Below are 12,500 nucleotides of genomic sequence, written 5' to 3' on the forward strand. Positions count from 1 at the left end.
TTGATTAGTTGTAGTAGTTTTTTGGTGGCATCTTTAGGATTTTCTGTGTATAGTATCATGTCATCCACAAACAGTGACAGTTTTACTTCTTCTTTTCCAATTTATATTCCTTTTATTTCTCTTTCTTCTCTGATTGCTGTGTCTTGGACTTCCAAAACTATGTTGAATAAGAGTGGTGAGAGTGGACATCCTTGTCTTGTTCCTGATCTTAGTGGAAATGCTTTCAGTTTTTTACCATTGAGTATGATGCTTGCTGTGGGTTTGTCATATATGGCCTTTACCATGGTATATTCTTGCCTCCTTTGTCATAGATTAATTGACCAAAGTGTGTGGGTTTATTTCTGGGCTCTGTGTCCGGTTCTATTGATTTATGTGTCTGTTTCTGTGCCAGTACCATACTGTCTTGATTACTGTAGCTTTCTAGTATAGTCTGAAGTCAGGGAGCATGATCCCTCCAGCTCCGTTCTTCTTTCTCAAGATTGTTTTAGCTTGATTTGGCTTTGAGCCTCCCCTAGGTATCTGAGGAGTCTAGTAACAGTGACAGTAGAATCAGGAAGGGAGTCACCAGCTTTTTCCAGGGAGTCAAAGGGAAGGAGCAGCTGCATTTTCAAGCCTTGAAGGGAGCAGCAACCATCTAATGTAACTACAGCAAGCCCTTGGCGATCTCAAACCACCCCATCCCCAGGTATTAAAGAATTCATACATCAAAAGTGGGCCTCTCCCTAGGGAGAGATTCTGCTGCTGTGAAAAAGTAGATTCTCTCCATTTCATTTCACGAATAATGACTTTTTCATATTAATTGTTTTCTAGTTATAAAATTCACGTTCTTTTCTAAAAGCTTAGAAAGTATGTGAAAACATGAAGAAAATTAAAGATCGCCCAAAATCTCACCACCCAGCGATAACGCAGAGATAATATAACCACTGTTAGCATTTTGGTATAGAACGTTTTCCCAGTTGGATCACTGATGCTTCTCTGCACCCAGAGGGTGCTGGGAAGCCAACTGTCTGAAATAAAAGTTGTGGTTAGTAACATCTGCCGATTTGCTCAGCACGTTCCGGTAACCAGCCAGCCCCCAAAGCCCGGTCCCTCGGCAGCCCCCTGGTCTGTCCCCACACTCCCCATCTTAGTCACCCCGAGCCATCGTCGATTCTCTCTCCCTCGTCCGCACATCCCCGTTCTGTCAGCTCTGCCTCCAAAAGCCGTTTACCCTTGGCTTCTTGCCTTGAGCAGAGACCACGTCCCTGCAGCAGCAGCCTTCCTGATGTTCCTTCCATCCTGCCCATCCAGTTAACTTTCCCCAAACAACCAGTTAGATCTTAGCACACGTATTTGGCCACGTCCAATAAATGTCACCTCCAAAGCAAAGCCTTACTTGGCCACCATCTCTCTGAACCTGGTTGGCTTGCTGAGCAGCACAGAAGATCAGGTGTTTGTCACCTTGACTTCTGTCTCTCTCATCATAAGCTCAATGAGGCAGAGGCCTTGTTATCTTATTGCCAGTGCTGGTAGAGTACTAGGCACGGGGTGTATTTGTTAAATAAATGCATGAGTGTTGAATGAATGAACTTATTCAATTAGTATGTTCTATATATTATATATTCGATAAAATATGGGATCATATTTTGCTTAATGTTTTATAATATACTTTTTCTTTAATTAATTAATTAATTAATTTATTTTTTGGCTGCATTGGGTCTTTGTTGCTGCACGTGGGCTTTCTCCAGTTGCGGCGAGCGGGGGCTTCTCTTCGTTGTGGTGCGCAGGCTTCTCACTGCAGTGGCTTCTCTTTGTTGCGGAACACAGGCTCTAGGCATGCAGACTGCAGTAGTTGTGGCATGTGGGCTCAGTAGTTGTGGCTCGCGGCCTCTAGAGCGCAGGCTCAGTACTTGTGGCACACAGGCTTAGTTGTTCTGCGGCATGTGGGATCGGCCTGGACCAGGGCTCAAACCCATGTCCCCTGCATTGGCAGGCAGATTCTTAACCACTACGCCAGCAGGGAAGTCCTTATAACCTACTTCTAACACTTATTTTTTGCTATAAGTTTTGCTTTATACCTTATTTATTTTAAATTTTTTTTAAAATTATTTATTTATTTATTTTTGGCTGTGTTGAGTCTTTGTTGCTGCGTGTGGGCTTTCTCTAGTTGTAGTGAGCGGGGGCTACTCTTCATTGCAGTGCACGGGCTTCACATTGCAGTAACTTCTCTTGTTGTGGAGGGCAGGCTCCAGGCATGCAGGCTTCAGTAGTTGTGGCACATGGGCTTAGTGGTTGTGGCTTGTGGGCTCTAGAGCTCAGGCTCAGTAATTGTGGAGCACGGGCTTAGTTGCTCCGCGGCATGTGGGATGTTCCTGGGCCAGGGCTCAAACTCGTGTCCCCTGCATTGGCAAGCAGATTCTTAACCACTGTGCCACCAGGGAAGCCCCCCTTATTTATTTCTAAGAGTGTGATTTTTTAATGGCTGCATAGTATTTCCAAGAAATGTTGCATTGTGATTCATTGAATCAGTTCTCTAATAATAGACATTTGGGTTGTTTTGGGTTTTCTGCTAATAATAATGTTTTATTTTGTTTTCAATTATGTAATCTCAAGGTTTTCTTCTAATTCTTACAGTAAGAGTCCAGTGGACATCTTGCAGATATTTAGAGTTGGCCGACTGAGTGAAACCACAGCGTTTTTGAGCCACCTTGGCAATGTGACGCCCTTGCTGCACAGGTCCCCTGTACAGAGCTTTGTAGGAATCCTATCCTGGTAAGAGCACGCCATCTTTAGTTTCCACATTTTTCAGCCTCACAAATGTGAAGTGTTTTACTTTTTTTTTCTATAGTACATGGATCTGTTACATTAAAATCAGCCAGCTTATTGAATTCCAGAGAAAACTGAACACTTTAAATTATAATTAAGTATGTGATTTAAGTCATAGATTAATTATTATACATATTTTAAAGTGTAGTGCATGGATATGAATTGCTTCTTGAAGATAGTATCATGCGAATAGGGGACTCTCTATTTCCTGACTCTTCTGTGTGTATCTATTCTAGGGATAGTCCAGAAATTAAAGTGCCCAGATACCATGAATTACCTATTCAAAACATAGCTCTAATTTTCTGTTTGCTTTGAATAACACTTAATAGTGTGGCTGAAACTGAAGTCACAAGGAGCAGGGGGGAAACATGATTAAATCTGTATCCTTAGTTAAATATCTAAGCAGAAACGTAAAAAGAGAGACTTCCCTGGTGGCACCGTGGTTAAGAATCCGCCTTCCAATGCAGATGGACGCGGGTTCGATCCTTGTCGGGGAACTAAGATCCCACATGCCTCGGAGCAACTGAGCCCGCCGGTCACAGCTACTGAGCCTACGCTCCACAAGGAAAGATCCCATGTGTGGCAACTAAGACACAACGCAGCCAAAAAAAAAGAACGAAGGAAAAAAAAGAAACGTAAGATCCATCTGGAGGGACTTCCCTGCTGGCGCAGTGGTTAAGCATGGTATACACACACACACACACACACACACACATGCACGTAATTTGGTTATGTTTTTTCAAAAGGCAAGATAATGGGAAAACTAATAAAACTAATAAAATATTATCTAGAGGGGGAAGGGGAGGAGACAAGGATGGAAGTTAGGTTTCTCCTAATGTACATTGTTTTATGGTTTTGACTTTGAAACTATGAAAATATTTTACATAATAAAGATCAGATATCAGGGAATTGAGATTGAATATGTTAAATTATGCCATGGGGACGTAGTCAGCAATGTCTGGAATACGAGGAAATAAATGGCAAGAGAAAAAAGAGAGGGGGCTTCCCTGGTGGCGCAGTGGTTGAGAGTCCGCCTGCCGATGCAGGGGACACGGGTTCGTGCCCTGGTCCGGGAAGATCCCACATGCCGCGGAGCGGCTGGTCCCGTGAGCCGTGGCCGCTGAGCCTGCGCGTCCGGAGCCTGTGCTCCGCAACGGGAGGCGCCAAAAAAAAAAAAAAGAGAAAAAAGAGGGGAGGGGTGAAACCTATAACTTAAAGGATATTTGAAATGAGGCAATATGTAGCCTTTGGATCCTGATTTGAACAAAACCCATTGTATTAAAAAAAAAACAACAACAACAATTACAGAAATTTAAACATTACCTGGATATTTTGTGATATTAAAGAATTATTCATTACTATCTTTAAATTTCATGCTTAGGAAAAAGTTCTTATCCCTTAGAGATAACATACTTACAGATGAAATTAAAATAAACTAGTAGGTCTATTTGTACCCTCTCACAAGAACTGATTAAATTCTCTACTCCCAGGGAACTCCCTGCCGGTCCAGTGGTTAGGACTCCGGGCTTTCACTGCCGAGGACTCGGGTTCAATCCCCGGTCGGGGAACTAAGATCCCACAAGACAGGCAGCCAAAAATAACAAAAAACAAACAATGTCACACAAGCAATATTGTGTAATTGCAGAGGCAGGATTTGAACCCATCGCTTAACCACCGTACTACTCTGATGGCCCTTTCCCAGTTCACAGGGGAAAAAAATCAAAGATGGAGAGAATTCTCCAAATTTTCAGTTTCCCCCCATATTCTTTAGTATATGTTACCATTTGTTTGCTAACAGGTTCTAGCAGATAACAAAACAAATGAGGAAGTAGCTAATTAATATTAATGAAAAATCTCAGAATTTTTCTGAGTCTTCAGTAGACTTGAATATTTGACACTATTTTCTGAACACAAATGTGAAGTTTTTACGTTATGCACATTTTACTAGTAAGTTGTTCGTGGTTTGCGTGCTAAAGCTAAGTATATGCTAGTTTCTCGGGTGACTCTCGGGTACTTTACAGGTAAAGAATCCAGTTGAGAATTCCTGGGACAGTAGAAAGCAGTTTGCAAAGTAGCGTTGAGCCTGTACTCAAAGAGTGGAAAGGGAGCGACAGCAAACCAACACGTGAAGGGGAGAAGCAGCTTGAGTTATTCCCGTCTTACCCCTAGGTTCTTCATGACCTTTTTTTTTTTTCTTAGATTCCATATATATGTGTTAGCGTATGGTATTTGTTTTTCTCTTTCTGACTTACTTCACTCTGTAGGACAGACTCTAAAGACACAGACCTACCAGAGCATGGACTTGAGGACACGGGGAGGGGGAAGGGTAAGCTGGGACGAAGTGAGAGAGTGGCATGGACATATATACACTACCAAGTGTAAAATGGATAGCTAGTGGGGAGCAGCCGCATGGCACAGGGAGATCAGCTCGGTGCTTTGTGACCACCTAGAGGGGTGGGATAGGGAGGGTGGGAGGGAGGGAGACGCAAGAGGGAGGAGATATGGGAACATACGTATATGTATAACTGATTCACTTTGTCATAAAGCAGAAACTAACACACCATTGTAAAGCAATTATACTCCAATAAAGATATTAGAAAAAAAAAAAGAAGCTTGAGTTGTCCTGGAGGCAACAAGAACGTCTGCGAAGCATGTGGAAGCCGGGCAGCGAGGAGGTTACCATATTTCAAATGTTTTGAATAAGTTCAAAGCACCATGTCAGGCCACTGGAAGAACTTTCATAAAATGTCAGAAAGGAAAAGAAAAAAGTCAGAGAGAACTGCTTTTACTAAGTATCATAATTTTTGACAGATTTTGTCTGATATAATGTGCTGGATTTGGTACCACATTACATTTCATATATAATTATATTCTGAAGTTGATGGAAAAATGTTTTTAATCTAGGAATATTCCCTGGGATTTTGAGAAAATAAAGAAAGCAAGTGAATGGCTGAGAAGAACTGAAGGGCAGTATCCATCTATCTGCCAACGCCTCGAGCTGGGGAAAGACTAGGACTCTGCCACCAAACAGCTGCTGGGGCCCCAACCCGGATACACCACTTCCCCTCTTCACAGGCTTCTTAAGTACAGTCAAGGCTGAAGCACATGAACTTGTCTTTTAAACTTTTTTCATGCTTCCATGTATACAATAATCAGATACTAATAGATACCTATAATGAAATCTAATTATGATTTTATTCAGTGTAGCAATCACTTTAAAATAAGTGGAAGCAGTCTATTGTTTTAATGAACGAACCAGCAATTATAAAATTAAAATTCCAGGGAATTCCCTGGCAGTCCAGTGGTTAGGACTCCGAGCTTTTAGTGCCGGGGACCTAGGTTCCACCCCTGGTTGGGGAGCTAAGATCCCACAAGCTGAGCAGCACAGCCAAAAAAAAGTTTTTTTAATAAAAAAATTTTAAATTCCAGTATTACAGACTTTTTGTGTTTGAATACTTTAAGGTGATGAGAGACACATCGGGGTGGTGCTGGAGGCTTATTTCCTTCTCCCCTCTCAGGAGGCTGGCAGGGAGCCGGTGCAGCCAGGCTGAGCAAGCTGGGAGGAAACAAGCCTGTTTCTGGGCCGGGTGTTGAACCCGGGCCCCCCTGGCACTTGGTGTGCACGCTCCCTGGTATGGACCCTCAGCTGCAGATCCCTGCGCAGCTGTTTTTCTTTTTTTTTTTTTTGGCTGCACCACGCAGCTTGTGGCATCGCAGGTCCCTGACCAGGGATCCCACCAGCCCGGCAGTGAAAGCACGGAGTCCTAACCACTGGCCTACCAGGGAAGTCCCTGGACACCTTTCTTATCGTTTAGAGACACTAGGTGTCTCGAGCAATTCTTCGGTGGATCATGCTTTCGGTGTTGCATCTAAAAATCTCATCACCAAACGAAGGCCATCTAGATTTTCTCCTATGTTATGTTCTAGAAGTTTTATAGTTTTGCATTGTTTGTTTAGGCCTCTGATCCATCTTGAGTTTTTCTTGTGAAGGGAGTGAGGTCTCTGTCCAGCCTACTCCACACGATGCCTTCCAGTCCATTTCCGCTCTGTCTTTACGTAGAACCCCGGTGTCTTTGACATACAGTCTTTTTTTTTTTTTTAATATTTCTTTCTTTCTTTCTTTATTTTTGGCTGTGTTGTGTCTTCGTTTCTGTGTGAGGGCTTTCTCCAGGTGCGGCAAGCGGGGGCCACTCTTCATCGCAGTGCGCTGGCCTCCCACTATTGCGGCCTCTCTTGTTGCGGAGCACAGGCTCCGGACGCGCAGGCTCAGCGGCCATGGCTCATGGGCCTAGTTGCTCCGTGGCATGTGGGATCTTCCTGGACCAGGGCTCGAACCCGTGTCCCTTGCATCGGCAGGCAGATTCTCAACCACTGCGCCAAGACTGACATACAGTCTTGGCTGTCCTCCCACCCATCCTGCCCATCACCCCTCACGCACACAGGTGCAGGGTTTCCTTCCTGCTGCGGGGCCTGCCCGCCTGCCTCTCCAGTGGCTCCCAACACCCTGATGAGGGACCCTGTGAGCCTGCTGGTGCCCGAGGGAATGGGAGGCTTGTGAGGAGCTGCCTAAAGGCCTCCTCCCACCTTCCTCCCCGATGAGGCAAGAAGCTCAGGACCTGTCCCACTACTCACGCTGCAGACGTCCGGCTCCATTCGGGGCCGTGGGCCCAAGGCCAAGGGGAGCTGGCATCTTTGACTACTCTGCCTTTTGCTGTTTATATATGTATAAACCATCTAAATCTGAAACAGGCTTGTTATATCTTTACTGGCCAAATCAGTCAGGTCTTAGCCCTGGCCTGCCCTGCTTGTTTGCTTGACGTAATTACAGAAGACAAACTGGGTACCTCCTTACATTGTTACTGGAGACGTATACTAGTAAAACAAAATTTTGCAATGTTTATCAAAATTTAAATCACAATGTGGTGGTCATTTCATAATGTATAGAAATATCGAATTACTATGTTATGCACCAGGAACTAATATAGTGTTGTAGGTCAATTATGCTTCCAAAAGAAACAAGCAAACTCATGGAAAAAGAGATCAGACCTGTGGTTACCAGAGATGGGGGTGGTGGAAGGGGAGAGTGTGCAAAGGTGGTCCAAAGGTGCAAACTTCCAGTCATACGACAAGTAAGTATTAGGGCCGTGATGTGCAGCATGACGAATAGAATGAGCGCTGCTGTGTGTTACATATAAGGGTTGTTCGGAGACTAGATCCCAAGAGTTCTCTTCACAGGAAAAATATTTTTCTTTTATTTTGTGTCTATTTGAGATGATGGATGTTCACTAGACTTACCGTGGTCATCATTTCATCGTGTATGTAAGTCATACCATTATGCTGTACATCTAAAACTTACACAATGCTGTATGTCAATTATATCTCAATCAAACTGGAAGAAAAAATTAAATCACTACCCTCTTTGACATATAAATTCCGCTAGTAGGAATTCTACTTCTAGAAATTCATCTTACAGAAATATGGACACACCAACACATGCATGTATTTTATGTGCATACATACACAGTGCAGTGGCAGAGCATGTGCAATAGAGCTCATTTCAAAAGTTGTATAAGGGCTTCCCTGGTGGCGCAGTGGTTGGGGGTTTGCCTGCCGATGCGGGGGACACGGGTTCATGCCCCGGTCCGGGAGGATCCCACGTGTCGCGGAGCTGGGCCCGTGAGCCATGGCCGCTGAGCCTGCGTGTCCGGAGCCTGTGCTCCGCAACGGGAGAGGCCACAACAGTGAGAGGCCTGCAAAAAAAAAAAAAAAAGTTGTATAAATGGGTGTTTATATATATATGAGATAAAAATCCGTCATGTCATATTCCAAACTAGTTACCTTTGAGGAACAGGAACTTTATTTCTATCTTATACATTTTTGAATTAATTGAAAAAAATTTACAATGAACATATATACTTAATTTCAAAAATACATAAAAGCAGAGTAAATAGTGTAATTAACTCCCTCAAGACTTAAAATGCTTTGTCAAGTTTTTGGACGCTTAGAACAGCCTTTTCTTCCCTCTTTTGCTGCTGAGGAAACGCGTTGGCTCTCCTACAGGATGTCCCACATTCTGGACATGTCTCTTTCCATTTCTCTTTCCCCATATTTCTTGTAAACTGGAAATTAGATCTAAAGTCCTGAGTAGATTAAGGATCAGCATTTCTGTCAACATGAGCCGTGAAGGCTGGTTGTTCTACTGTAATAATGCTAACATTGATCAGCGGGTTTCCACTGTGGCCTACAGCCAACACTCACCTGTGGACAGATACTTTGGCATCCAGTTTCTCTTCAGTCTTTCAGCTAACGATTCTGTTGTCTGAATCATTTTATGAAATATTGTGGTTCTCTATTTTTTCTTCTATACTTGTTAGCTGGAATTCTTGTGAAATAATCAGCTTTCCCCCATCAACTAACGTTGCTTTATAATATTTTTTAAACTTATTTAAAAAAATATGGAAGCATTAGAATTGCTGTGTCTTCCCTTAGAGATGAGAGTGCCTGGCGGGCAGGCTATGGTGTAGCGATCGCTGTGTTCCTAATGCCTAGGATGCCTTCTGTGAGCCAACTCAAACATCTGGCGCTGCTCTCAAAAGGCGCCTGCCAGATCATAGTCTTAACTGAACTCAGGGAGCCCATTTAAAAGAGTTAATTTTGTAAATTAAGTTGCCAGGTGAAAATTCTCACTCGAGGATGAGGTCATTAGCCACCACAGCTGCGGACCTTCAAGGCCCCCTGAGAGGAGCTCAGGGCGGAGATCAGGAGTGAGGCGCTCTGTGCTCTTGGAAAAGCTGGAGAAGGTTTTAGGAGCCCGGTTCTCGCCTCCCCTCACATCTAGAAAGGCACAAAATCATTAATGGGGCGTCCGCTCCTCGTGGCCAGCAGCAGCGCGTGCTTGACCGCTCGTCTGCTGGCCGGTCACCCAGGCCCTGAGCTGCTGAGGCGCTGTCCCCTGGACATAGGGGACATTTTGCCCCAAATAAAACCCAACTCGCAACTCTCACCTTGTGCATTTATTTTCAGTCGACAAAGTTCACTGTTAAAAGCTCGCTGCTACAAAGACTTTATTTGCTTATTTGCAATTCAAACTGAGAAATATTTCACCTAGCAACTCTGGGCGACAATTCATTTTGAGGGGTGACTATTTTTGTCAATCATTCATAACGTGTACAAATTACTTTTATCACCTCCTCTGATTTTTCTCTGTGGGAATTAAAAAACAAAACAAAACCCTACTAGAAATTGGAAAATAAATGTTTTCCTTATCTTTAAACAGCACTCCCTAAAATATAACAGCACTATAGGCTGTGTTTGATTGGATCCTTCACAGGCGTTAATCGAATCAAAATCACCCAGATAAGGGTCACCTGCTCTGGGCAGCGGGCGGCACGAAGAGAACCCGCCACGAACCAGACCCGCGCGCTGACCCTCTCGCCCCGCCCACTTCTCGCCCAAGTCCCGCAATCCCCGCCCACCAGCGCTACAATGCAGCCTCCGCTCCGCGGCTCCCTTCCCCTCAGCCCACACCCCGCCCACGCTCCTCAAGCCCCGCCCACCGGCGCTACACCGCGGCCTCTCCTAGCGCCTCCATCGGCCTGCTCTTCCTTCCGCCCGGGGCATCCCCACCTCGGCCAGCCCACCCGCTTCCTGTGGGCGGTGCGGAGCTCCGGCGCGCCCGCCTGACGTGATTGTTGTGCGCGCGCGTCGCTCTGGGGTCCCGAGCCCGCCATTGGCGTTTTCTAGTCAGCGGCATCCTGCTGGCGGGGGTTCGGGGCCGAGCGCGGGGCGCGCGTCGCAACCGCTCTCCCCGCGGCTGGCAGAGCTCCGTTATGGCTGCGGCGGAGGCGGAGGGGGCGAGCGCGGCTGCAGTTCCTGGTTCGGGTGCCGACGGCAGTGGCAAGTCGCCCGGAGTCGAAGGAGAGGGAGGAGGAGCGGTGGGCAAAGAGAAGGACGCGGCCGCGAAAGGAGCGGAGGCCGTCGGGGACAGTGAGGATGACGGCGAGGATGTGTTCGAGGTGGAGAAAATCCTGGACATGAAGATCGATGGGGTACATGCGGGGCCCGGGCCGGGGGGAGGCTCACGCGCGGCGATCGGCGCGGCCGGAGTGCTGCTGCCCGCTCAGGAGGCGCTGGAGGCGGTGTAGACGGATGTCCACGGCGCGGGGACATTGAGAGGAGGCTTCCTTCTTAGGCCCCGTCCGCGCCATCCCCATCCCCATCCCCATCCCCATCCCCATCCCCGGGGGACGGCGTCTCGGGTCTGAGAGCCTGAGCATCCTCGCTCGCTCTCCCTGTGCGGCGTGTGCCAGCAGCCTCTCAGGAGCCTTGAATTCCTCGCCGCGCCCTGCCCGGCGCTTCCCGCCCAGTGTCTGTGTGAAAGCCGTGTTTCACCCTGGTCCCCGCAGAGTGTGGTGCTTCCCCATTTATGCCCTTCAAGCTTATCGTTCTTTACGTGTTTGTCTCCTGCTAGATTGTAGGCTCCTTTGGTAGACTATGCTTTTTATTAATTCGTTATCGCTGACACTTTAATCCAGTGCCTAGCATGCCGTGCTTGCTTTGTGTATATCAGATTGAGTGAATGAATTGTGGGCTGGAGGCTGGGGGAAGGTGAGAGGGTGGGAGGATGGGCAATGGGAAAATAATCTGTTTTAGTAAATAGGTGTAAGATGACCAAAGGCCCTACACGGTGGTCGTTCTGTATATTGTGTTCTTTTTATTTATTTTATTTTTTTGCGGTACGCGGGCCTCTCACTGCTGTGGCCTCTCCCGTTGCGGAGCACAGGCTCCGGACGCGCAGGCTCAACGGCCATGGCTCACGGGCCCAGCCGCTCCGCGGCATGTGGGATCTTCCCGGACCGGGGCACGAACCCGTGTCCCCTGCATCGGCAGGCGGACTCTCAACCACTGCTCCACCAGGGAAGTCCCCCTGTGTTCTTTTTATTGTCTGTTATTTCCCATTTGTCATACGCTACCTTATATTAATTTTTTTGTCCATTCATTCAGCAGACTTTTTTTGTTTTCAACTACTGCATGGGTAGGTGCTGTGTTAGGTCCTGAGGATATAGAGATGAGTTGTAGCATACACAGTTGCTGACATTAAAGATTCTCCTGGAGCTTCCCTGGTGGCGCAGTGGTTGAGAGTCCGCCTGCCGATGCAGGGGACACGGGTTCGTGCCCCGGTCCGGGAAGATCCCACATACCGCGGAGCGGCTGGGCCCGTGAGCCATGGCCGCTGAGCCTGCGCGTCCGGAGCCTGTGCTCCGCAACGGGAGAGGCCACAACACTGAGAGGCCCGCGTACAGCAAAAAAAAAAAAAAAAAAAAGATTCTCCTGTACAGTGGGGGATAAATAACCGAAATCCAGCGTCATCAATCTTATTGTTAGTTGCAGTAAAGATAGGGACATTTCTATGTATAATTTTCCCAGATACCTTGTAAGCACCTTGAGGTGATAGGTGTATCACCTGCGTTTAACATAGTGCTTGGCAGGTGAAAGATATTCAGAAAATATTTGGTTAGGAGCGTAATATCTTCAGAATTGTTGATTCACTTCTTTTACAATATTCAATTTTGCCAGTTCCAAAGAACTGTAGGCACTGTACCTAAAGCCCCACATTAAAAAAAATTTTTTTCTTTCATTTAAATGGAATCTCACTTTATTTGTTTGGTGTGTGTCTGCATTTTTTGCTCAACAAT

The 12,500-nt window shown here is 46.2% G+C and overlaps 1 protein-coding gene across 3 annotated transcripts in view; it reads left to right on the top strand.

Annotated features, from left to right (window-relative positions):
• The first annotated feature begins 10,471 nt into the window (after positions 1-10,471).
• The window catches only part of MPHOSPH8 (M-phase phosphoprotein 8), a 49,730-nt gene continuing 47,701 nt past the window's right edge, over positions 10,472-12,500 (top strand). For 2 of the 3 annotated variants that reach the window (XM_030882764.3, XM_060287859.2), the window contains exon 1: positions 10,472-10,853. In XM_030882764.3, the coding sequence (XP_030738624.1) occupies positions 10,635-10,853 (219 nt within the window). In that variant the 5' untranslated portion in view covers positions 10,472-10,634. The remainder of the gene's footprint in view (positions 10,854-12,500) is intronic. The other variant, XM_030882763.3, reaches the window with a different exon arrangement.

The sequence above is a fragment of the Globicephala melas genome, chromosome 18, assembly GCF_963455315.2.
Source record: "Globicephala melas chromosome 18, mGloMel1.2, whole genome shotgun sequence".
In the NCBI taxonomy this organism is placed as follows: Eukaryota; Metazoa; Chordata; class Mammalia; order Artiodactyla; family Delphinidae; genus Globicephala; species Globicephala melas.